This window comes from Macrosteles quadrilineatus, unplaced genomic scaffold (genome assembly GCF_028750875.1).
Source record: "Macrosteles quadrilineatus isolate MER2022 unplaced genomic scaffold, UCM_ALF_1.0 Scaffold_1__1_contigs__length_201487025, whole genome shotgun sequence".
Lineage (NCBI taxonomy): Eukaryota > Metazoa > Arthropoda > Insecta > Hemiptera > Cicadellidae > Macrosteles > Macrosteles quadrilineatus.
In genome coordinates this window covers 7,304,634-7,332,505 of record NW_026542594.1, presented here as the reverse complement: position 1 = coordinate 7,332,505, position 27,872 = coordinate 7,304,634, and the positions used below count along the sequence as shown (strand labels likewise).

Sequence of the window (27,872 nt, the reverse complement as noted above, 5' to 3'; positions counted from 1 at the left end):
ATGGCTTCTACAACGATAAGTGCAAGTGTTTTGCGAGATGATAAGGTAGATAAACTTATCGATGAAGTGGAGGCACGGCCCCCTCTTTATAAAAAATCTTTAAAAGAGTATTCGGACATTATATTAAAGAAAAAGTTGTGGGAAGAAGTATGTGAAGCCGTGGTGGACAACTGGGGTACACTGCAAACAAAGGAAAAGGCAAATGAAGGTAAGCTTTTATTAATAACGTGGTTTATTACCAAACTATTTACAAAGTAATTTAAATTAAATATATTATGCAAGAGAGTCCATAACTTCTTCGTGTAACGGTATGCTTTACTATGTGCTCTATTTATGATGGAAATTATAAACAACTGTTGTAATTCAAATATGTCAAAATCCGATACGTGCCCACAACTCCAAAACTTGTTAATATCAACATTAAAGTGTACAAAACGTAGTTTTTCAATGCCAGAGAACTTTGTGTAGTTTTTAGCGAATTTCCCATATAGGGAATAAGCTATTACCGTAGTACTCATGGTAAGACTTGGACGCGGGACCGATTTTTTTTTCGTTTTGATGTCCCTAGAGGCTAAAAACACCATCCGTTCAAATTCATATATATATGTGTGTCCGTCAGCAAGATAACTCGAGCAAAAATGATCCGATTTTGATGAAATTTGGTACAAACGTGTAAACGTACGTTTATTCGAACGAGTTCACGATGCAGCATGATCGGACCATGGAGACGGGGGTTTACGGGGGGTTTTATGGGGTAAAAATAGGTTTTTCCCATTTTTGACCCAAAAAACATAAAATTTAGCAATTCCTTTCCAAACCATTTTGTAGTGCTTAAAAAACAAATAATTTAGTACACTGAAGCGTTGTTATGCGCCTAATGGTTAAAGAGAAAATTCAAAAAGATTGTAAATTTAAAATTCCCATGTTATTCTTATGGAGAATAAGTAAACTGTTGTAGTTTGCTTGTTTGTGAACATATTTTGATCAAATTTGGAAAATGTTTTTATTTTTTACTAACTATTCACATTTTACAAAAAAAAAAAAAAAAACAGTTTTACCCTCCCTGATGCAGCAAACCTAAGTACTTGTTAAACTAATTCTATTTAAATTAAGAATAAATGTTATATTTTTAAGTAGACATTTCAGTGTAAATCCAATCAGTCAAATGGATATTCGCTTAGTCTGCATGTTTGCTGCGGCGGGGGTATTTTTTATTTTAGGACGCTAGGCACGAACCCGGGATTGTTTTTCACATATTACTTCAGACTGAGGCTAAACCTAGGGGTTGAGACATTATCTCATAGATAAAATACATTAGTGATTTGGCGGGATTTGAACCCGGGACCTTACGAACCGAAGTCCCCAGCTCTTAACACTAGACCCGCCCGCCCCCCCTCTAGTACTTTGTACTGTAGAATTGAATTATTTCCAGGAATTTGTGACGGTATTCTTGTCGGTCTTATCTTATCTGGCTGGGAGATAAAACGGTTCGCTGTAGTGAATAATTTTGCCACCTTGGTAATTAATCACTGTTGACATTGTCGCAACGATAAGATAACGATAAATTTTAGTTCAGTTACTTAAATACGAAAAACAGAGTTGTGGATACGTAACGGATTTTGACCCTAAAATGAAATATGTAGAATTCAACTATTCGATAGTGTTTATGTTGGAAATGTGAAACATCAATTTCAAAAGTCACTACAAAATACAATTATAAAGTATTTTACAAATTACAATTACAAAATACAATTACAAAATTCAAATTACTAAATATTTACAATACTTATTTCTTGTGGAAAAGAGGCCTATTGTATTTGTAATAAAGTAATCCTTTAAACATATTTATTAACACTACAGTTTTTCCCCCCGTACTATTTATTTATACTTGCACGCTTTTAAAAGTATACTTTATCTTTACACTGTATGAATAATGTAAGCGATAAGATACTTTTGTATCCAAAATAATTTTTTAAATAAGAGTGCTTACTAGTGTTTCCTGGTGCAAAACTTAGTTGGGAATTTGAAACATACATTATTCCACGAGTTTATATTGACTTATTGTTTCTTAAAAGTACCTACATGAATTTCTAAAAAAGAAACACCTGAAACTTGTTTTATTAGAACTAGAGGGGTTTCCCTCGTGTACTTTACACTTTGCTGTATTGCCATGGCACAGCTCCTTGAGGTGAAGTGAAGTATCCTGCAAAGTAATCCCTCATGTTAATTGCACTTACGCTTCCACGAACTGCTGGTCCTGTTGAAATAGTTTGTAAAGGACACTCGTACAGGGTGTCCTGGAACTGGATTCCGTCTTTTTGTCTGACATAATTGTGAAGTACACAGCAGGACTTTATAATTGAATCACAAAACTCGAATCCTACGTCAATAGGCCGAAAGAAAATTCGCCATTTGCTTGCTAATATGCCAAAAGCACATTCTACCATTCGTCGTGCCCTAGTGTGTCTGTAATTAAATATCCTTTTCACGACGTTTAGATTCTTCTTAGGGAATGGCCTTAAAATTCTTGTTGAGAGACCAAAGGCTTCATCTCCTACAACTACGAAGGGCATTGGTTGACCGTCTATATCATTAGGCAATCCTTTACTGGGTGGAATGTTCGGTTCATCATTTTCTAGTTTTATTCCCATTGTAGACGTTTTGAAAATGCTGGGATCGGCTGCAGACCCATATGATCCAATGTCTACAAAAATAAACCTGTAATCTGCATCCACCCATGCCATTAGTACCACAGAAAAAAACTTCTTGTAATTGAAGCAAGAAGAGCCGGTATGTGCGGGGCATTTCACTCGGATATGTTTCCCGTCAATCGCACCAACTACATTGGGGAAATTTGTCCGATTGTAAAATTCATCAGCTATTTGTATCCACTCTTCTTCTGTTTTACCTCCCATGAATAGGGGCTGTAAAATGACCCATAAGCTGTCGCATGTACTTCGTACAATATTCCTCAAAGTTGACGGTGAAAGCAAGTACTCGAATGACAGGGAATTAAAGCTGTTTCCCGTGGCCAGGTACCTAGAAAAAATAAACAATATCAGCAAACTGAAACATACTTTCTCTCGTTTAGCGCAAAATAAATTAATGAAATTGCCTAAAATAGTTGTTTTCAGAAATATCTACCCAACACGGAAGTCTAAACAAAGTACTGTGTAGTTTTATATATACATAAGTAGAATGTCCCCCGATCTAGCAGGGGTAGTTTTGGTGTGTTGCGTGTTGCCTAGGGGTGGATTGAAGGGGTTGATTTAGGGGTGGTTTTTGCGTAAGGGGTGGTTTTAGGGGTGGTTTTTTGGATAAGGGTGGTTTTAGGGGTGGTTTTTTGGATTAGGGGTGGTTTTAGGGGTGGATTTAGAGTAGGGGGTGGTTTAAGGGGTGGATTTAGTGTTGGGGGTGGTTTAAGGGGTGGATTTAGTGTTGGGGGTGGGTGTTGGAGTTGGGGGGTGGGTTTTGGGTGGGGCTGTTGTTTTTGGAAGGGTTGAAGACTGTGTACTCTTATGTTAATATAAATTTAATAATATTTAATTACTTCTTTGGTGTTCCTCTATGATTTATGAATTATCTTTTATGGTATTGAAATTAACGGAAAAAAATATTTGAATCAGGTGTTTTCTGATTGGTTGAAAATAAGCTCGCTTCTGATTGGTTATAAATAAGTGACTGTGGTATTGAAATTAACGGAAAAAAATATGTGAATCAGGCGTTCTCTGATTGGTTGAAAATAAGCTCGTCCCAGATTGGTTATAAATCTCTACTTATAGGCTAGGGAATGGTAGGTTAATTGAATAGTCGAAATTTATCAATATATCTTTTATTTTACTATATCTATTTTGATAAACATAAAATTATAAATCTAAAAAAATGTAAAATTGTGATTAATGGAATATATGGTATGAGAAAAGATAATGAAATTTGATTTAAAGTTTACTCTATGTTTTAGTAATTGAACTCATCCGTCATAATAGAGTCTTTTTCTGCCCGTTACTGTCTTTCGACAGAACGGGCAAACGTATAATCGAATAGCGCATGCCGGACAAAGGGTATGGTGACAAGGCTGAATCACAATCGTCGGGAGAGCATCCTGACAGATCTGGCAGGTGATGGTCCGTTGAGGTTCGGTTGGGGTTTCTTGACCTCGAATGATGTTATCGTCCATCTGTTGTCCTGTCATCACGAGGATCCGCTCCAAGGACGTCCGGATCTCGTTCCAGATGACTGGAGCAACTTCTGCCATCTCTGCTCGGCTGGCCATTCCAATTGCGGAATCTGCCAATGTCAACACCTCCCTTAGTTCTGTCCTAGTGGTGTTGAGGTGGCCGATAGCTCTCCACGAAGCTCTGTCACCACTGTCGGCATCGATATCCTGAAAACAAATCAAGTTTTATTTTTCTGTTGATGTCTTTAGTTATGGTTGGGTAAGAGAAATAAAATTAGGCGATGAAAACCCACCCATAGAAAAAACTCCATTCTTTGACGTAGGATTCTTTCTTCCCGTTGGCAGCTCCGGCAGAGAGGATGGGGCTCTAGCAGTGCATGGGAAGAAGAGGTCTCTGGCGAAGGACTACGAGGTGAAGATGGTAGTACTTCGTCAGAGAGAAGCTCGTTCCCCTGTGCTTGTGACGGGTCGAAGTCATCCACGGGCTAAAAAATGTAAAATATATTAATATTCTAATATACATATATTATAGATGCTAAAGATTTATTCTAAACTTATATTATTCTTACCGTGGGATTTATCCTTCTGGATGGTCCAGCAACAGGTTCAGAAGGTACTGGTCGAAGGCCTGAAACGGCATCCATCAGGTGCTGATTGTGTTGTTCTTCGATCCGACTTAGAAGTCCGGGGGTCCCTCTAAATACATGGGAAATGTAGGACCCTTCGCCGGTCGAATTGTAATACAACCAGCGTGTTCCTTCAGGAATTCTGCCGTTATTCTGAAAAACAAAATGATGTAAATTATGCAATAAATATTTTACATGGTACTAAATCATACTACAGTACTATTTAATAGTGAACATTGATACTAGTCTTACCTCATGTGTGATGAGTATCCAAAATGGATCACGTGGCCTTCTGTAGTAATCTTCATAGGTGCTGCTGAATTCTATGGTTAAATGACTCCCACTCACAGATCTTAATATTTGAACAAAACGGTCTGCTGCCTCTGACTGTAAAAGGAAAAAAAAGATAAACCAACAATCTATTATATACTTACAGTGAAAATGTATAATAGCTAGTTATATTTACTTACATAGGTTATCTGATGATAGCTGATTGGAGGCAGTGGAGCTGTTCTGGCTAAATATATGAGGATATTTCCTCTTGTATTTGTGAAATGGGAGTCATTATTCATCAGAAGCGCAGGCTCAAGCTGGAATAAATTAAAAGTTATTAGTAATTGTATTAATTACTTATTACGATGGGATGCTATTAGGAATGGTTAAAAGGTGAGTAAATGATTATACTGGTAAATTACCATAATGATGTGTTCCATCTGTGTTCGCCGCACTTCGGACTCTAAATACTCCGAGGTTTCAGTTACGGTATGGTTGGATGTCACATCTCCTTGCCATAACTGAAGGTGTTCTTGGTCAATTGGTTCACCACCTCTCTGTAAATGTTTGTAAGTTATAAAAATAGTTACTTCTACTAGTAAAACTAATTAATGTAAATACATCTAGGATTTCTACTGACCATCAGTGTAGTTAGAGTCCACTCAATGGAGTTAACAGTTGCAACTCTGACATAAGGGTAAATCCCAGTTTCAGGGGTTGGATAACTGTACCTCCTCATGTTATGAATTTCAACGTTGGCACGGCGCTGGAAAATACATATGAATTAATAATATGGCAAATTAACAAACATGAATGATTAACAAATGTTGGATTTTTTAAACGTACTCTATTACAGTTTTCTTACCTGGGAAATGTGAGCAAACCCTTCTAGAGGAAATAAATTGAGGGTAGCGTTGTCATTCAATTGCTGTCTATATGATAGCAAATCTCCTCTGATGTTGGTGAAATATACTTCCCCGGTGCTGTTGTGGTTGAATGGAAGCAATAAATGTATTATTTCATTCTGAAAATAAAAACATATTTTTATAAGTAGAAACTATTTAGTTTTGATTAGTATGTATTTTGAACAGTTTATAAGAGTAAACTTATAAATAATAACTTACACGTCTCCATTGATTAAGGTCGAGGTTTTCCACAGTGGCGTCCTGGAAAAACAGTATCAAATTAATATAATGTAGAAATGATTTTATGTCATAACATACGTATAGTTCCTGTAAATTAAAACTGAATTATTAAACAGGTCTTTAAAAGATAAAGAAATATGTAAAGTATTTTTTTCAATATAACTTACAGAATCATCATCTTGAAAGATGTCCGGACTGGGTACCTAAAAGATAAATATAAATAATGTAATATAGTTCCCGGATGTTTGCACAAGTAAATATTACAACAATATAGTACTATCCTGAAATTATAACATTTAGTTAATCACAAGACAAAATTATGGTTTTGATTTCAAAATAATCTGTTGTGATTATCATAGGTTGTACGGGTTGTTGATTGCTGTGAAGGAATGTGACAGGTCGTTAATCACGGCTCCAGCTGCGTCAAAGAATGTGGTGGCTTATAAGATCTTAAGATAACGTCACTCATCCTATGCTCCTTGTTATACGTGGTTTAAAATATTTACACTTGGGCACTAAAAATATACAAATATAACCTGAAAAAACAATTATAAGTTGACTATTTTAAAGTATACAAACCTAAAAAAAAGCAATTTTAATATTTAAGACTTACCGAACGTGAAGGAGGATTTTCCTCGTCTGAGGAGTTGATGGCTGTAAGGCAGGCTAGCAGAAACACTACCGAAAGAAACTTCATGGTGAAGATATTCACAGAGAGTGATGAGGCTTCAATTTTTGACTCTGATATATATACAGAGATAAAACCTCGAATCAGAGTGACCTGACCCTCAAAATAATCGCAATGCTATCTCTTTGACAGCTTGCCAAATTTGTTCTTCTGCTAATTTATGTGGAAACAACCTCCAAATGATTTGCAATTTCCTTGATGACTTTATATGGAGAGTTGTTTATTCTGTCCTCGGCATTTCCTTAGTCTAGTTTTGTATTTTTCTTTGTATGATACTTAATGCTATTTAGCTAGCAGAACTTTGTATTTGTCAAATAAATGTTACCTTTCAAGTTGGTATGTAATTTTAAACTATCTTTGTATTTTTCTTCGCATAATAGTTAAATATTATTTTTAAGCTGCAAATTTTATATTTCCCTTCATATAATAGTTAAATGCTCTTTGGAGCGGTAATTAATGCATTACCCTTTTACCCTTCATTTTGCAAATTACCTTCTAATTATTGGTTGTAGCAGGGAAGATATTAAAAACAATTGAAATAAAGAAATAGTACATTTATTTTTTTATATTTTTTATTACATAAAGAACTTTACGTTGGGGCTTCGCCCTGTCATCCCTGTACATTGGATTTTGAAGCCGCCTTTGTTGAAGCGGTCAATCTGCTGGTTTGTCAGCTGGTCGACAAATCTTCGAGGGAGGAAAGTGATGGCTGTCTCTCCCTTTGGCATGACGATTTCGACCATGATGGATGGGCCGTATTTCGTCTCTGTGCGCTTCATGGAGTTTATAGGGTAGCCCTCTGCGGCGGTGAGGTCCTTACAAGGGACCTTAGAAGGACCGTCATAAACCTCGAGGGCAGCTAGTTCTTGCAACATTTGTTTGTCCATTATCTGAAATTACCAATTTGAGATTAATAAACAATCTTTTCCTGCTGTATTCTTTAGTAAAAAAACTGTTAAATGTGTCAAAGAGACCATATAGTTGAATTGTTTTTACTCTTTATTTTACCTGTTTTACTCGTTATTTTAAAATTTTTACATTAAATTGACCAGCAAAAAAAATTAAAAAGTAATAAATCATACTTACAATGATGTAAATGTTTAAGATGGCAGATGATGTTGACTTCTAGAGTGGTGCTGCTATACTGACTATCTCGATGTTGGTCCTGCTTAAATAGGGGAAAATGGGGGACAAAGTTCACCTTGTGATGTAACTTTTAATCTGCTTGGATATTGACCCACGTTTCCACACCACCCATGAGGTAGGGGTCTCAGCGCATTCTTTTTTTGTTAACTCAGAGGCATCCCCAGGAGGTCTACACCCTCTGAGATAGACTGCCCCATCCATCGCAGTCTATGGTGATGGCCACTCCATAACAAATATGCCACCTCCCAATATTTTTTTTATTTTTTTATTTTTTTTATTTTTTTGTCCTTTGACTAATGTAGAGGGTTATTTACTTGGTGAAGCCTTTCAATTAACCCTTTTACCACTGACAAAGGATATTTTACTTTTATATATTTTTTTTGTCCTTTGACTAATGTAGAGGGTTATTTACTTGGTGAAGCCTTTCAATTAACTCTCTTGCCACTGACAAAGGATACTTTTTCTTTATATTTTTTTTTTTATCTTCCAGATCATCTGAGGGGGTTACACATACATTTGAGGATGCCTGAGGGAGACTCAATGTCTTAAGGTTTTTAGGCCAGCCTCCTCACCCCGTGGACTTACAGGTTTTACGCCAGCCTGATGAGTGAGTGGCGATCCTCTTTGAGGTTTATATCAACCTTATGCCCTGTGGACTTATGGGTTTTAAGCCTGCCTGTTGAGCATATAAACCGCACCTCAGATGATCTGTAAGATTTTTTTTAGTAAGAAATATCTATATACGATAAATGATCATCTACAAACTTGCTACTTACATCTTGATATAACAAGATATAATCCCAATCTACTTTACTAGCATAGTCATGAATGAAGGGTTCGGATAGTTTTTGATATTTACTAACAATATCCCAACACCCATTAAAATTAAGAGCCATTTCTCGAAGGAAGGCTTCTGAGAATTTTTGACGCTTCAAAATTAGACTCCAGTTGACTTTGTGAAAATAAATCCTAAGCATATCAATAGAAAAATTATATTTATTGGATAAAATGTTCCAGTCCAAAAACCGATCAAACTTCATTATAAAGCTGTCAGTCATCACCCCTTCGGGCTCCTTTGGTTCTTGTGACAATAGTGACCAGACGTTTTCCATCTCCAAGCTCATACTGACCAGCTTCATAAAGTGAAAGGCTTAAGTAGTACTGAAGTGTGTATGCAGTACGTACGGCACACTTTTTATGGTCACCCATAGAACATGCTATTCCTGGCATAGCGTCAATAGCGGGACCATCTATTACACGAACATCTGAATGAAACCTCTTCAAAAACTCAGCCTTCTCCCTACCTTTAGTATATATACATTGAAAAGGGAGACATAAGGCTGAAATTAAACCCTCATTAAATGGTATACTACCCTCTTCCCAACGCAAACCATGATGATTTCGAGAAAGCCAACGATTGGTTTTTTGGGCTTTAGAGTTTAATTGATGAAAGCCGTAGGGAGGTTTAAACAATATTTGGCACTCTAGAGAACCACCAACAATGGCCAGTTCTTTTATAATGAAATTATCATTGTTATCTTTAAAAGCTTGAAACTCTACTACAGCCTCCATATTGACAATTCACTTCTAAGACGATCAGCAACGTCAGATGGTAGCTCGTCTGTTTGTTCTTTAGCGTCAGCCAAAACTTGATCGATAAAATCTTTAATGAATACTTCCAAGTAAAATAATTCCAAGAGGTTTCTACAAATTACAGGGATATTCTTTATTAACTGATTCCACTCAACTAAATTAAGGGACAAGGAGTGCTCACCGTCACTAATGTACGCGTACTGATTTCCAAATACGTTATTTACTTTGATACTTGATCCTTCGTCGGTCTTAATATTTTCTGATCGTTTTTCCAAGAGAGCTAAAGTAATTAAGTTGAAACGATCACAAAGCTGACAAAATGAATCGTATGACCAATAAACACAACCCCTTTTACCTTTGATGATTACCCCAAGACTGCTATCACGGTTTTTAACAATTCCTGTTATCGCACACTTGGTAAGCTCGGAGTCCAGAAAGTAAACTGACTTTAGAAAGACTCCGGTTAAAAGATTTATAGGCTCCTTCTCCTTAGGGATAGCTATAGCGTTAGCACTTACCTCTGTCTCCTGTGAAGTCATCTCTGCAACTAAACTACTTTCCTTATACCCTTAACCTACATCCCTTAACCCTCCCCACCCTACCCACTCATGGTTCATCTGAAAAGTAAAATAACCCCTCCTCCCCCTCCTCCTCCTCCTCTTCTGAAGACTCCTCATCTGACATAGAAGGACCTTCTCTAATTTTAACAAGGATTTTACTAGTACCATGGGGAACATTAAACTTTTTCATATCTGCATATATTTTAAAACAGTCTACTTTCTCTATACCAAGCAATATGTTATGCTCGTCATAAAACTCAACACTAAGCCATTCCATGTTTACCACCTGAATGTTTACCCTAAACTGATCGCAATGCTACCCCTTACATAGATATCTTTCTCACATCCCCAGTGATTGGTGTGTATGTGTAGTGTGTATCATGAATAATGAGACAGTATGCGCTTGTATTTGCAGGGATAGCATTTTTAAATTGAATTTCCAGTCTAACATCTACAGGACCGGTTTTAATAGTATCATCCTGTTTAGAACAGTCGATTACGTAAATTGGACAGTTTGATGTGAAATCACTAAAGCTTAATATAGGAGAACCAACTCTTCCGTAGTAGGAGCTTTGGAAACTTGTGTACATGTCATAAAACAAACAAGAGTTTCCACGGATATTATCGTAAGGGTAAAAGTTTGAATTCAAATACAATTTTACATCCTGTAAATCAGCAACGTCAAATTGAGACATGTCTTTGGTTACACTATTTTTCCTACCAGTTTGAAATGCTAAAACAATATATCGTGGTTTTTCTGTTTGGTTAGAAGTTTTAAGAGTCCAAGACATTGACTCAGTTGTGGGTAGGGTTGGGTATTCAATTAACTCCCATTGCCGAAATGGAATATGAATAGTTGGATCTTTCTCGATATACTTATACAGTTTTAATTTCTGGCTATCATTTACAGTTATATGAGGTATACGCCAGTAGATCTTATCAATTTTTAATGTCACCATACCTTCATTAGTGGTTAATACAGCATTTTCATCTCTGGATGAACGCAATAGGATGAGCTCTTGTTTAGCATTCACCAAAACTTGTTTATAGTCCTCTGTGAACCCCAACAAAAGTTTCAAAGGTACTGAATATACAAAATCCTTAGCTTTTTCAACTTTACCGGGTCCCAACCAACACGCATTCTTATAAGTATTTTTCTCTTCCTCCCTAATGGAAACGAGATTTTTCAAAGTTGTAGTGATGCCTACATTTTTTGTTCTATCAATTTCTTTTCCGCAAAGCTCGTAGCGAATTTCCTCAAATAAAAATGCAATTGCATTGTTAACAAGTGATACTTCCTGTGATGAACCGTCAGTTTTTTTAGCACTGACCGAACCATGAATGACAATACTACTGTAAAATGGAGCTGTAATTATGTCCTGTTGTAGAAGTGGAATTCTAATTTCATCATTATTATTATAAGTAGTAGATGCGTATGGTTGGTGAGTATGAAATTCCATACTGGTGATTAAATCATCGTATGCTGCTGCTTGACCTATCTCTAACAGAGCCATTTTTTATTACTTTGAAGCCGAGAGAGCGAAGAAAATTTATATTTTTACAAGTTAATCCTTTGGATGTCTGGTTACTACTAAATCGTCGAACTGTAGGTAAATCACTAAATAGCAGACCCATTACTCCGTCTTAGATGGAGCCTTACTGAAATTCTTTCTCCACGAAAATTAACTAATTTACCGTCTTGATCTCTTAGGGAGATTGTCAAGTTGTTTATCCTCTGGCTGATCACTGGCAAATAAATAACATTCCGTGGTATTTCTATTATTTTATAGCCTGGTGGATCTGCAGGATAGAACTCATGTATTACATGGTCCTCTATCCCGTTCAAAAATGAGCCACGTGTAACGTTACAGTCCACCCGTATTGAGTTAACTTTAATTATATCCACAGGTAGCTCCGAGGCATGCTGATTATTAGCTTTATAAATTTGGTTTTTAAATCCAAGTAGTTTTCCCAAGGAGTGGTCCTTTTCAAAATCAATGTCTTCTGAACAAAATAGCTCTGCTTTTAAAGTATTATTATTAGGTTTTAATGTAAACTTTACTTTTTTTGGCAGTTTAGAAATTATATATTTTTCAATATCCTCAATTTCGTATGAACCTTCTGGTATAGTGATAACTTGATCTTTACCATAATAAAACTTGTTATTTACATTATTTTCTATGTTTGGTATGGAATTATATGTAGTAAGTTCTATTAATCCTAGTTCCCAATCCCCACTAGTAACATCAATAGGAAATGAAAGCTCGTGTGAAAGCACACTGGTTACCCCGGTAAGACTAAACATCGTTGCAGAGAAACTTTAAACACAAGTGACCGCAGATGACTGAGTTGAAACTTTGCTCTCTTTTGTAGTTATAGTGTATTTCACAATCCTCTAGGTACCTGATTAGTTCCCTCGGTGGTTTTAAATTTCCAAAACTATCGTAGTAATAAACTGTTTTATCATCTTTTTTATAGCATACCCAGTGTGTTCCCTGGCCAAAATTATCATCCAAGTTTACAATGGCTGATTCGTGCTTTTTAGGCAAATTTGGTAGTTTATTCCTCATAAAAACCCCTCTAAAATTTGGAATTTTTAACAATTTTACATACTTAAATAAATCATAATTAGTAAGAGGTTTTAATGGTACTGAGATGCTTTTTTTTTATTACCCTTTCGTTTATTTTTACGTTTACCAGCACCTTCCTTTCTATAAGGTCTGAGGTATAATCCTTTTCCTTTTAATCGCTTAACACTGCGCTTCTTTCGCCGACCTCCCCCAAACTTAGTTTTCGCCTTCATTGCGGTTGTAACAGCCCAAGCTGAGGCTTTTTCACCTACCGACGAGTCTGAAGCTTTAAATCTTTGCCAAGCTCGTTCTGCAAGCTCCTTGTCCGCTTGTCTCCTACGCTCAGAATCTTTGTACCTCGAATACGCAATATCGTGGGACTTACACGCTTCGTCTAAACCGTTTATTCCTTTATCTCCTTTTGCCAACCTTTTGGACAATTTTGTACCCGGCCCACAATAATTATACCCCGGTAAATGCAATTCGACAGGTAGTAAGTCGATAGCTTTATTAAGAACGGATGAAACAATATTACCACCCCGTTTGATCGCCTGTTTACATCTGAAGTTTTTAGTCTTGGTCTTGGCCATTTATGGCAAATGCTTGAGAGACAGCTATAATTATGACCAGTATCGTTGATGGTTGACAAGTAACTAAGGTGTGTTATCGTTTTTTTCTATATTTGACATAAATGGTTGCACACGTGCAAGTATGCTTTCCTCGAGAAATTCAGGCAATACTGTCTCCTCCACCTCCTCCTCCTCCTCCTCCTCATCACCATTATTTTTCGGCTGGGATGCATCTTTAGTTTGTGGTTGGGTATCATCATTTTGGTGTGCGATAGCTATATTTTCTGTGGGAGAGGAATTATCTTTTGGTGATAGTTTAAATAGTTCTTCCCAATCTATGTAATCGTCATCTGTTTGTACAGCTGACCTTCCAGTTTGTTTTCTATTGATATAGTTAAAAACATAAGTTCCAAACTTCCTTAGGTTTTTCTCATGTTCAGTTTTGTTATCTGTTATAAGGCTTTCACATTTTGTTAGCCTAGTTTTCAGACCATCAATTTCTGATTGTAGCATGGATAAATCAGTTCTTAATAATGTCACACTTTCTTCACAAGCTTTATCCACATAGAATTTTGTTGCTGCATCATCAGAAACACTTGGAGCGGCTAAACTATTGATCTGCTTATTCTGTGCATTATAATTATTTTTAGTTAATTTCAGACTTAGTTTGTTTAGGGTACGCAGATTAACAGCATCAGTTGGTACTTTTGGGTCAGCCAATTGCCATATTCTCCTATTTTGCATATCATATTTACCTTCAGAAAAGGGTACACTTCTATAATCAACATATGATTTTGTAGCTGCATCAGCAGCTTGTAATGGAGAAGCCAAGTTACATAGCTTTTTATTTTGCATATCATAATCACCATCTGGTGTTAAATTAAAACCTTCCCCTTTAAGCCCTTTAAGGTTCTTGCTACTACTAGCTTTCAAACTACGTCCAAACTTGTCAATAGTCATTATAGTAATGCTTTATACCTACTGTTTCCAGCTCCTTTTATGTACCCTGCCTCTCTTAGCTCCTCCACAATACTTAGTATCTCATTAACATGTACTCTGTTTCCAGCTTCTGTTGACATAGCTATGTGTCTTAATCGGTCAACTAGCTCATTAACGTCATCCCAATGTATGATATCACGTGACTTTAAGGACTTCCATAACATTCCTTTACCTTTAGCTTGAGAGATTAAAGGTCTAATAATCTTCATATACTTTGTACCTTTGTTTGATTTAATTTTTCCATCAAAACTATAACCCTCCTTATGAGCGTTTGTAGTAATAAGAATACTTTTGTAAGTTCTTAAATCATTATCATTATACGTGGTACTATCAGGTAACCTTTTAAATATAAGTTCATACAATCCATTAGATTTTCCATAGTTTACTGCGCCAATCTTTATATTACCTTTGTCATCAAAATCCATAACTTTTTCACCAATCATAAGTGTGTCATTCTCGTAGCGGGGTCCGTAAATATAGTCAATTTGCTTTTTATTCGTAGAATCTTTAATAAACATATACATGTATTCCTTTGTAATAGGATTTGTAAAGTATTCATTTATATATTGAGTGGTGGATGCCAGTTTCTCAGGAGACGATACCAATTCCGACAAATCTTTAACCCTTGGTGTTGACGTACCAGATGGAAGGAATTTGTCATCATCACTTTCAGATTCAGTTAGATCATAATTTATTGGCTCTTCCTCCATAGGTTCTTCCAAAGGTTCTTCCATTTTAACACTTTCCTGCTCAGTTTTTATATCAAGATTATTTGCTGTGTTTTTCCTAAGTTCACTGATTATCGGCTTATACTGTTTTTCTAATAAAATATCACTTTCTTCAGTGCCTTCCTTAAAAGCTATATACTTTCGTTTAATAGCATTTCTCAGCTCAATTAATTGTGCCTTAACATGTTTACTCTTCCGCACCATAGTGTAGAATAATAAACCCCCAACCGATCCCAGCCCATTTAAGGCAATTCAACCTGCCTAATGAATAGTGCACGCCTCTTATACCTCCGTAAGAACTTAATTATTCTTCTTAGTGAAACCCCAGTGCTAAAGTCTATACCTCTATAGTACTGTTGCATCCTAAAATCAAACCGCGGGACCACATATTGTGTGGTAAAACTTTTAAATACAAAGGTTCGTTTCCATCCATCCCTCCATTGAGGTATTTCTGCTACTGTATATTTATCATTTTCAACAGTTTTCTCCATAAATCTTTTAAGTAATTCCAAAGGTCTAGGTTTATTTATATTTTGCAATAGATAAGAGTTAAGAAGCCAAAATTCACTTGGATTTGACCCTGTAAATGCTCTCCACTGATCAAATAAAACTCTATTTGTCACAGTATACATACCACCGTTTAATGTAATACCAAACTTTTTACACTGATTTGGGAGTGTAGGTAGAGCTTCCTTAAGAAACTCTGTAGTATACAGACCTTGACAGAGATTATTAACACCACTGTACGGTTTGTTTCTAAAAGTCATTGGAACATTATCAGGTACTTTAGAGTATGCAACGTTATAGCTAATGTCGATATAGCATTTTAAATTTAAAGACCTTTTATAGACTGTTAATGGAGACCTTATAGGAATAGTTCGTTCTGTTAGCAATATACATCGTGCTGCATATGGAATCTTACATCCATATTCCAACATTTCATTACATATTTGAGTGAAATTTACACTGCCGTGTAAGTTGCGCAGAGGTCGGACTTTGCCAAATATTTCAGGAAGCGGTCTAAATCTAGATATCATATTTTGTGGGTCTCTTACAGTACAATTGTACATATCCTCATGATATATTACAAATTCTAAAGGGACATTATTTACTTCACAGGAATTTATAAAGTTTAGCCAGCACGCCCTGTTATAAGTTCTTTCGCTAGCAGAAATCATTAGTAAAACTACAGGTGGTATCATGGCAGACTCCTTAGGTTTTTTATGTCTCCAACATCTCCTATTAAACTGATATCCGTGGGGAGGTTTTTTACTACAATAGTTCCCACAAAACTTATTTTTATTCTTGTAATAGTATGAGCATAAGTTTGATTTAACATTATGAAGACGGGTATTAAAACCTCCCAGATCATTATATGTATAGATACGAACCATTATAGCTCTGTCACGAAACTGTCAATTCCTACCCTATACCTTCCCTTATATGGGTCAGATGTTTTATCTATTACCAGAAACCCAAAGTTGTCACACCATGCCTTAGCACAGATCTCTTTAAATTTGTCAAAAGACATATCTGTGGTGACATGATCGTTGAATATATGTTTTAGATTCATTTCGTCTTGTTTAAATAATATAATAAAGTTACTATTGTCCCTTATTAGCTGTTTCGGAATGGCACTGTATGTTTGTCCTAGGTAAAAGGTATTTATATTTTTATGCCTACCCATAGTAAAATAAGCTCTAATATTATCATGCTTTTCACAAGAAATATCATCAAACACCATTATTGAATGTGGTTTAGCCTTGTTAGGGTGTACTACTTTATCATTATCTCCAAACTCAAAATACCCTATTTCTTTAGGCATAACATTTTTTAAGAACCTGTATTTCGATTGATATAGAGACTTTGAAAAAATATAAATGTTTTTAAACCTTAATCCATTTGGGTCAAATAGTAAATTAAACAACACGTTTGTCTTTCCTGATGAGCTTGGTCCTGATATAATACAGCGAATAGAGTCAGGTAATAATGTACCGTGTTTTTTACGATGTGTAACCATGCCTGATCCAATGTATTCATCAAAATTTAAAACAGAAAAATCAACGTCTTGCTTCACAACACGCATTCTGACTAATTACCATGAATTGATAACAGAGAGATATATAGTTTTTGAACCGAGCAGACATCACACCATGTGCTAATTAACAAGTGATATCTCTTCCCAGAAACAAATCTTATCATAACCTATAGTTCAAGGAAGAAGTATTTACGCAAACACCAGAGTTATCACACCAAGTCCTTGGCATCAATCCAAGAGTCATGACTGTTATCATAACCTTTCCACCGAACTAATAATTTAGAACCTTTCTTCCGCAAAACTTTTTCAACCAAATATACATTACCAGTCTTAGATTTACTAATTTCTTCTGAATAAAATCCACCTTTTAATATATCACCTTTAGAGTCTTGCAATATATAAGTTACAGGTTTAGTAGGTTTAATTGCATACACTTTAAAAACTTCATTTGTCCAATTTGGTAGATAACCTTTTTTAAATGTCTTTTTGTTTTTACTAATTCTAACATTATCACCGATTTGAAATTTAGCTTTAGTTTGCCGCTTAACACTTTGTCCGCTATAAATTCTCTTTAATATATTTTTAACATCTTTTTGTTTTACATCCTTTGGTTTCATACCAATAGTCCTATGTTTAGTGTTATTATAGGATTTTACAAGTCCTGATAACAAACTTACCCACTCATAACTACCTCTGGCAGTAAATAGTTTATACATTTTAGTTTTTAAAGTACGATTAAATCTTTCTATGATACTGGCTTTAAGCTCAGAATAGGTATGGTAATGATTTATATCATATTTCCGCATTAAACTGCTGACATGTTTGTTAAAATACTCTTTACCTTGATCAGTTTGAAAGTTTTTCATTTTATTTTTAGCTAAAAAAGGATCTAAAGCTTTAGCTACCTCTGGTCCAGATTTGTCTTTTAACGGAATGGCAAATGCAAACTTAGAAAAGCAATTAATAATTGTCATAATATACCTATAGCCTTTATTAATTTTAGAATATGGCTGCATCTCAACTAAATCAGCTTGGTATAAATCATGCAATCCCTTAAGGGTCACTTTACGTCTAGGGTAGTTTCGCCTAGCAGGTCTATGTAGCTCCTCAGCTATAGCGCTTTTACTAACCATTTCACAAATGAAGTATACAACTGTTTAGCACGGGTTTTTAAAGGTTCTCACACAAATCAGTGACTCTCATTAAATAAATAAATATCAAGCTAGCAATAAAAACAACAAGTACAAATAGTTTGTCAGCTAAAGATTTAATCAGACGAAAACCTGCCAACAACATACTAAATTGTAATGAAGTGTTTAGTTAGGGATTTAGACTGAAATAGGATATTGTTTGCTTGAGTGGGGTTTGAGACCACTCGTGTATACTACACCCAGGTTAAGCATTACATGGCCAGTCCAGCGAAACTGGTAGACGCCTTGTAACACCCTCTCCCTTTTTAGCAAACAAAAAGAAAGAGAATTTCAAGTTACTTTTTTTAGAAAACAAAATGTTTTCTAAAAAAAATAACAAGTAACAAAAGTAAAAACATTTAGTTTTTACATAATTTACAAGTGGCTTTATGGAAGATGAATAAAGGAGCCATGCAAATGCGGCATGTTTCTTTTGGGGTTTTAAACTTCGGATACGCAAAGCTACCTCTTCGCCTTAAGTGAGAAGGAAGACCAACCATTCTTCCACAGGTAGTACACCAACTTCTAGAGCCTCGTAAAGACTCATAGTAGTTTAGGGTTACGTAACCGCAGTTTTCCTTGTGATAGTTCAAAACATCCTGCCTTAGCGTTGATGGAAGATCAACACATTCTTTTACATAAGGTAAAAGGATGGCGTTTGAGCAAATTGTTCTAATTGAAAGCTCAGACAGAGACAACATGATGCGGTGGAGACCAGAGATAGAATGATACTTTGAACTTTGAATCTCAAATTATTGTTAAATATCCATCGACCAATCACAGCCCCGCACTCTTATTTACAGCCAATAGGATTCAAGCTTATTACAACCAATCAGAGAGCAGTATTTTACTTGTTTTAAATTTTTCCCACCGGACTGAAATACCAACCTAAGGTCATTCAACTATGTCCTTCATTCATACACACACTCAGGTTTACAGGCCTTTTAGTCAGCCGTGCCATTGACCTTCATTCACAAATTTGTGGCAAACGCAGGAAACTCATTGTTCTATGGTTTTTAGGCCAACCTGCCATCTACGTATGGATTTATGGTGTTTTAAGCCAACCATTACGTAGGTGTCTGTCCACAAACGGGAGGTTTCATGGTTAAGCCTTACTAACTCCCACATTCACACTCACATTCAATGGGGTTTTTATTCATTTAAAACAAGTTTTACTATATTTACAAAAATAAGACGTTATGACATTATTAAAATGTGATTCAAAATATATACCAAGATTTAACATGGTTTCTTTTGCTTTATTTAAGATGTTTATCCCATTAGAGACAGGAAATCGTATAAAACACGGCACAAACCCATCACTTTTAGCCTTTTTTACAGCTGTTCTAAAATGTCTTTTTTCTGTTCGAATACACTTGTATTCGTTCTCACTCCCTCCAGTTTCTCTAATCAAAACACAGAGAACGTGTTGAAGATTACTATCACAAGGAAACACGGTTACCTTACCTGACTGTTCAGTTAAAATTGCATTCAAGGATTGATTTTCTTTAGACAATAAATCATTTGATGTTTTAAAGTCTGTATTTATTTGAGCAAGTTGACGATTGGATTCATTAGACTGAGTAAGTAACTGTAATAATGTATTTTTTTCAGCTACAAGTTTGTATTCTCCATACTTACGTACAGAGGGCAACACTTTTTCAAACACCCAGTCCTGGAAAGTCTCCGCAATAGGGAGTTTTGATTTCAATATTAAAGAATACAAACCCGGTTCATTAATGTAAACCGTATGTGGTTGATTGTTAAAAGGGAGCGGCATTTCACCGCTCCTTATAAATGCATAATTTTTTTTATATTTATCTTTAACATGGGCTTTAAGTGCATCTCGTAATCTAGAATAGCCTAAAATATCAGCAATTTCCTTACCTTTAAACCAAGGGTTATCATCAGAATCAAATAATACAGACACATGCCGGTCGTTAAATATATAAGAAGTAAGATGAAACATTTTCACAAAAAATGAGTTTTGTCAGAGTATGTCTGATCAGCATGGGATCAAATAAGAGAATGACGGTGACAAACGTATCACTGTCTGGTACCTTTGGTCACGTGATTCATACAACAGACCAGTCACTTCGGTTCTTACAAATTTTTAATTTACATTCACACAGCGGTTTAGGGAAACATTCAAGACAGATATTTTGCAAATCATCCCAATAAAACTGTAAGCATTTGTCCTTACAGCAAGTAAAACTACTTCGAGTTTTATATACTTTAAGTTCAACCAATTTAGGTACTGGGGCTTGGTAATTTTTACAACGACACATACAATAACCAAAACTTTCACATTTTCTACATGCTATCCCATCAACATGAACCGAAGGGGTTACAAAACATTTGTTCTCGCAACAATAACGGTTCATTGTTAACACTTTCGCTTCCAAACAGAGACTAAATATTTAAGAAAGTTCCCAGAGTCACGCGGCATTAGGAGGGGGAGGTCTTATCATCCGACCTCTCTTAGTCAAAAAGATGGTTACAACACAACAGTATGTTGTTAGGACTGGTGGGTAAGTTTTTGTTTTTTATATCCATAGGGTAAGGTACCATACTCACCCTCATGCTTCCTTTTAGGTCCTGTAATTTGGAAAACTTTAGTTTCATTTATGGTAACGATGTTCCGGTCTTTAGTTCTGCGAATTCTAGATTCGTTAATTTCTATTTGTCGTCTAGTTTCACTAAGGACCATTTCTTTTAATTTTTCAAAGTTGAGCGTTTTGGAAGTCTTAAAATTGAGTGTGAGACCCTTAATTTTGCAAACTGGGACCAAGATCTGCTTATTTGTTGACCAAACAAGATACGCGTAGGTTTTTGGACCCCCAGAAACAAATTCTACTATAAAAGATCCAGGTCCGTACTCAGCCAGCTCATCGGTCATTTCACCAAGATAATCCCCTGTAGGAACTCTGTACAAACCACCCTTATATACATATAATACAGAATCAGTATCATAATACAATACCTGACCACCAAGGGCATCTAGATGCTCATAGAGCTTTAATCTCGCTTGAGCTGTGGTGTATGCAGCTATCACTACATTTACATTAGTCAAAGGTTCGCCTACTTCTTCTAAGTACTCCCAACTTACAACCACAACATCATCATTAACAATCTGTATTCTATTTACATCTATTTCCGGTTTGGTAAGCATTTCAAATAGTGTTTTTGAATCTCTAATAATTGTAGCCTTGGTTTGGTTTTCCCTCTGTCCAAATTTACCCCAAAATGAATTAAGCATTAGTTTGGCTAATGATCTCAACCCCCCGTTCTTTGTTATTTTACTTTTGTCCAATCTGATACCTTCATGCCTAAAATAATCTTCAATATATTTATCTTTGTCATCTTCAGTCTGACACCAGCCAGGGTACCCCGAAGCTTCCTGTTTCATCTTTAAAAATTTATTAATAAAATCTGTAAACAAACCCCCGTTTTCATATGTGGCTACCTCATACTCCCACAGCTCATACATATCCAAAACTACATAGCCCTTTTCCACTGCCCTTCTGATTTCATCCATAGTCCAAGTTCCTATTAAAGCTCTATCTCCACTTTCATGTTCACATTCACCCTGATTTTGAGAATTCCCACAGGTGTTGCATAGGACAAACATCAATTTATTGTTTATCTTTGCCGGAAGGACAGGATGGTAAAGATCCCTTGGTGGTAGCACTTTACACTTAAGCAGACCATCTACATGTAAGCCTCGCTGTCTGCACTCATTATCTCCCACATAAATCGTAGGATGACCAATAGGATACTTACCATACTTACATACATATGGGTAAAGAGAGCAAACATCAACATATTCAATGGTTTCCCCTTTCCCACACTTGTGGTAAGTTTTAGCATTACCTGTTCTGCCTCCAAAGAAAGACTGTCTAGGGTCCAAAGGAAGATTATTAAGAATAGGGAGTGTTTCCAAGTGTTTTAGATTTCGGTCCTTTTTTAACTTACGAAACTCACACTCCCACATCTCAACTACTTCATAGTCATTAAACTTAGCAATTTTAGATTTGGTCCTCTCATATCTCAAGTGAAGCGAGTCAGAGGGATCCTCCTTCAGAGGAGCATCTCTGTTATAAGGATAACATTTGGAGCAACCGTGCCAATAGCACCCGTGAAACTCATAGATCCTTTGTCCATCAAATCCATCAACTTTCAAACCAGAAATACTAATCTCCTTTCCACGCCCCGCATGTTCTATCCTCACTTTACGGATTTCCTCCTCAAAACTTAGCCATTGGATAGCTATAGCTGACTGATTATTCACAAAACGATAGCCGTTCTTAGGAATAAGTCCAATCGTGTTTGGTTTCAAGAAGTTTCTACGAAAGGCCAAATTACATGCACTAGCAATAGTTACAGCTTCCAAAAAAGGATCAACATTACACTCTTGGAGGAATATTGTCCTGAACTTAAGACACGCTTGTGCTAGAATTTCCACATCTGAGATGCAGTATTCTAAGATCTCCTTTTTAAAGTCAAAAACATAATTCTCAGCCACTCGTTCATCATACCACTTTTCAAAATCCCTGTAGGACTTTTCAAACATAGTCTCTGGACAATAGTACTGTTTGTCAGGCATCAGTCCTACATAGTTTTGATTGGCAAGAGTGTTAAATAAATGGGGGAAGTAGCCTTTCTTTCTTTCAGGAGGCAGATCAAAAGCCTTAGGGAGTGCAGCAAGGGCCATGGGGAAGTAACTTAGTGAGTCCACAAACCTCACGTTGTCCATTTCCATCAAAATAATTTTTGTACCCCTCATGATCAGTTCAGGGGTGAATTTTGTTCGTTCAAGCATATACTTAAGCAAAAACTGAAAATCAAAACCCTGACCATTATGGGCAATTACACAAACATGTTTAAACTGTTTACGGGTTTCCATTACATAGTTCATAAATTGGGTAACCGGGTTAGAGTTGAAGACTCTCGTACGGTTTTTACAAGCAATACAAAATTTAGCCTCAATACATTGGTAACAATACTGTTGTGAAACACACAAGTTAACTTTATGTTCTTTCTGGTCAGGATCAGTGGAGAGTGGCTCATCTTGACGGGTTTCCAAATCAAAAAATATATACAGATAACCTTTAGATGTAGGTTTACCCTCGTTGGGTTTCATGTAACATTTATGATTAGGATCCTGAAAAGATTCACAAGGTTTACAATAAACCTCACCACACTTATGAGGTGTAGGTCTTCCCTTAATCATAACCAACTTATCACAATCAAGACACTTTTTCACTTTTTTACATTTATCAATTTTGTGGGCTATGAAACACCTTTGATTTCTTAAAATAATATTACATTCTGGACAAGTTACTCCCCCATGTTCTAACTTACAAGGAGGTGAGATGGTCAGACAGTAGCAGCAAATATTGGAACATCTATGTTCAGTTTTATGATCATAAGGGACATGGCAGGCTTCACAATAATATTTACAAACAAAAGCAGCAGTTAGACTGGTAATGACATTGAAATGACCATTACAGAAAATCAAGTTAATTTTAGATTTAGCATTCTCTGGACGACCCTCAAAATACACATCACGCCCTTTCCTATCATAATTGTAAACAGTGATTTTATAATCGGTCAACAGATCTTGAAACCTTTCTAGTTCAAGAATTCCAGCACCATTCTCAGGCATTTCTACCCTAGCCCTCCGGATGAGCTCTTGCGCCATCACTGTCTGCCTTTTCCTATCATCTTGGCGAATCGCTTTATATAGAGGATCTTTAATTGCATGAGCAACAGCTACCACCAAGGCACGAGGGAGACACAAATTATCATTATTTTTTATCACAACAATTCCAGTCCTAGCCTTACATTCCTCATCAAAAGTATTATACAATCCAGGTCTTTTACGGGTACCCGAACCTACAGGGAGATTCACTCGCGTACACTCGACTTTAAAGGTATCCGTTGACTTGATAGATTCAGAATTACTTTGTACAATACCCCCAAAAATCTGCCACAACACATCTTCGTCAATTTCCCCAGCAGGTCGAAACGCTACATATCCATCTTTACCTTTAAGATTAAGGCTTTGAAGGGTAAACCCGAGCTGGTCATTATCATGGGCCTGATCTTTCATCTTTTTTACAATGGAAGCAAATCCCTGTCTAAGCCAATCAAACTCACTAGTTTCAGGAGGAGGATTAGAAAATTTAAATATAGTCTTGGTCCCATAAAGTCTAAATTTCTTAACATAGGACTGGTCCTCACTAATAGTTTCAACTGGCTCAACAGCAGAAGCCATTACAACAAATATTAAGGAAAATCTAAATATCACTACTATTTACAAACATAATTAATACACCATAAAAGAAAACTTAATATTACTACTCACAACGATAACCTTTTTACAGAAGAACACTACACACAATTCAGCAAATGTCACAGAGCAAAAGAACTACACCTATAAACACCGCCAAAGTAAGAGTGAACCAGGATTTTTAATTCTCTCACAGATATACCCTTCAACCAATCACAGATCACCTATTTATAACCTATCAGGTACAAGCTTATTTCAACCACTCACAGAGCACCTGATTCAAATATTTTTGTCTGTTAGTTTCAATACAACTGTCACTTATTTATAACCAATCAGAAGCGAGCTTATTTTCAACCAATCAGAGAACGCCTGATTCACATATTTTTTTCCGTTAATTTCAATACCACAGTCACTTATTTATAACCAATCAGAAGCGAGCTTATTTTCAACCAATCAGAAAACACCTGATTCAAATATTTTTTTCCGTTAATTTCAATACCATAAAAGATAATTCATAAATCATAGAGGAACACCAAAGAAGTAATTAAATATTATTAAATTTATATTAACATAAGAGTACACAGTCTTCAACCCTTCCAAAAACAACAGCCCCACCCAAAACCCACCCCCCAACTCCAACACCCACCCCCAACACTAAATCCACCCCTTAAACCACCCCCAACACTAAATCCACCCCTTAAACCACCCCCTACTCTAAATCCACCCCTAAAACCACCCCTAATCCAAAAAACCACCCCTAAAACCACCCTTATCCAAAAAACCACCCCTAAAACCACCCCTTACGCAAAAACCACCCCTAAATCAACCCCTTCAATCCACCCCTAGGCAACACGCAACACACCAAAACTACCCCTGCTAGATCGGGGGACATTCTACTTACATATTTGTTGCAGGTACTAATATTAAGAAGAGGTGGGATAGTCTGAGAACCTGCTTCGCAAGAGAGCTACGAGCCCAAACCAACACAAAGTCTGGACAGGCAGCTAGTAAACGCAGAAAATATGTATACTTTGACAGACTTTTGTTTTTGTTACCGGAAGTAGAGCAAAGGCAAACGGTATGTAATATAGGTCCTGCAGCAAATAATGATGCGTGCAACGAAGTGACAGTGGACATTGATGAACAGGACGATGTCACAGTACAAGACATCGAAGATATTGAAGAAGACAATGAAAATAGAGGTGGTTGTCAAAAAATTAGCGGCAAAAAACCAGTTAAAAAAGCAACTTACGAAGAACAACTCCTACATGTACTGAGGACGAAACAAAACGAGGTAAACGACGAGGAAACAAATTTTGCCTTGTCTTTAGTTCCTACATTGAAGACACTGCCGGAAGCCAACAAAATTCAATGTAGGATTGAAATTTTGAACGTCTTACAAAGATTCAAGTATGGCAATACCGGGTTTTATCCTACAGCTGGTCAATACCCACCGTCTTTTCCTACCAACCAACAGTTTGCTTCTGATCAAATCAACCAAAATTTTCGCAATCACTACCAAAACACAAGTGCGTTTCCTCCGTCATTCCAAAGCTATGAAAATTTGACGGGATTACCAACTTTCTCATCTGAACCAACAAATTCAAGAGTACTGACAACTCTTCAACCAGTACAGCGTAGCAATCAACCGATTCCACCGGACAATGCGAAATATCCGCAAGTATCATCGTGTACATCAGGGTCCAATCAGTCAGTGACATCGTATTTTTCATCTTATGGAGAAAAAGGATCTGGTGAAGGAGCAGATGATAACTCTACATTTTAGATTTGATGAAGCGTTTTTCTATAAGAAGGATTAATTTTGTTATTTTATTACGTTTGCCACATAAAACTTTGTTTTTGACAATTTCTAATATGAGAAGCTCTGCGATTTAGGAAAAGTGAACAGAAACATAGTGTTACGTTTTTATTTAAGTACGAACTATTTTGATTCTTATTAAGTTTGTCACAAAAATGTTCGTTATAATTACAATTACGTTATTTACAATTACTCATTTGAGGAGTAACAACAGCCCTGTGATTTTTGAGAAGTGAACAGTGACATTGTGTTTTACTCTTAGTATGTTATTATTTGTTAAATTTATTATTATTTAAAAATTTATTAAAAAAGTTAAAAAAAAAAATAAAAATTAATTCAAAATAAAAATTTAAAAAATGAAATTTATTTATTATTTGTTAAATTTGTTGTGTTGTTTGTTGTTAAATTGGTTTGTTATTATTTGTTTTAAAACTATTGTTTAGGATAGTTTGACACTAAAGGAGCCTTGATATTTGTTGTGAGGTTGAAAGAAATAAGTATTAGACTACAGTACCAACTATACGATATGATTTCCTTTAAGTGAGATAGGCCTCATTGTGTTTGTATTAACGTTTTGATTTTTATTGTTTTTATTAAACGATTGAATTTGAATTGTGGAATTGTTTGACAGTCAATTATCAATTATTTAAGATGGGGACGACACTATGTGTGTATTTTAACCGAAATATGAGTGAAGGATGAGTGTAGGAAAAGTGGCGCGATCTTGTAGTCCTGTTAGTGACTACGGCCAACATGTTCCTTAGAGCTAAGGTAGCTACGTACAGTTTAGAGTGGAATAAATATCCACAATTCGTGACCTCATAGTACAGTAGCTGGATTACAGGACGACGCAGTTCATTCGTCTCTTACAAATAGTAGTTTTTATCAAAAGAAAAAAAGTGGTTGTATTTTTCGCAATCGTGTTTTACAGTGACGGGCCTTGTACAGGGGGGGGGGGCTACCGGAGGGTTTTGGAGCACCCCCCGAATAAAGTAGGGGGGTCCGGGGGCTCTCCCCCGGGAAAATTTAGAATTTTTATAGCCGTTTGGTGACTTTCTAAAACCATTTGTAAAACCTAAAACCGTGGCCAATATTGTCCATAAAACTCCCATTTTACCTGTTGTTTGTCATGAGCAAATATTAAAAAAAATTAACTACAGTATGACGATTTCATTAATGAATTTCAAAACACACTGTAGACTACGGGCTGTAACCTCCTAAAAAACATCAGAAAAATGATTAAATTAAATATAATTGTTATTAACAGAGTTTACAACGTGCATTAATATTACATTTACATTAATTTTACTGTGTTTAAATTAGAAAAATGATAAGTTTACCAAATATCAGATGTTTTAAGTTAAAGCCCCTAAATGGGTCACTTTCGACCCATTAAGATAAGATTATAGCGCACTGACAAAAATACAGCTGATTTTGCGGTGCGCTTTTTGTAGCG

The 27,872-nt window shown here is 36.0% G+C and overlaps 1 protein-coding gene across 1 annotated transcript; it reads left to right on the top strand.

The window, feature by feature from the left end:
- Positions 1–26,652, top strand: LOC128999508 (transcription factor Adf-1-like). Its single transcript, XM_054426106.1, has 2 exons — positions 1–208; positions 25,512–26,652. The coding sequence occupies exons 1-2, from the start codon at positions 1–3 to the stop codon at positions 26,381–26,383; spliced, it is 1,080 nt and encodes a 359-aa protein (XP_054282081.1). The 3' UTR covers positions 26,384–26,652.
- Positions 26,653–27,872: the final 1,220 nt, after the last annotated feature.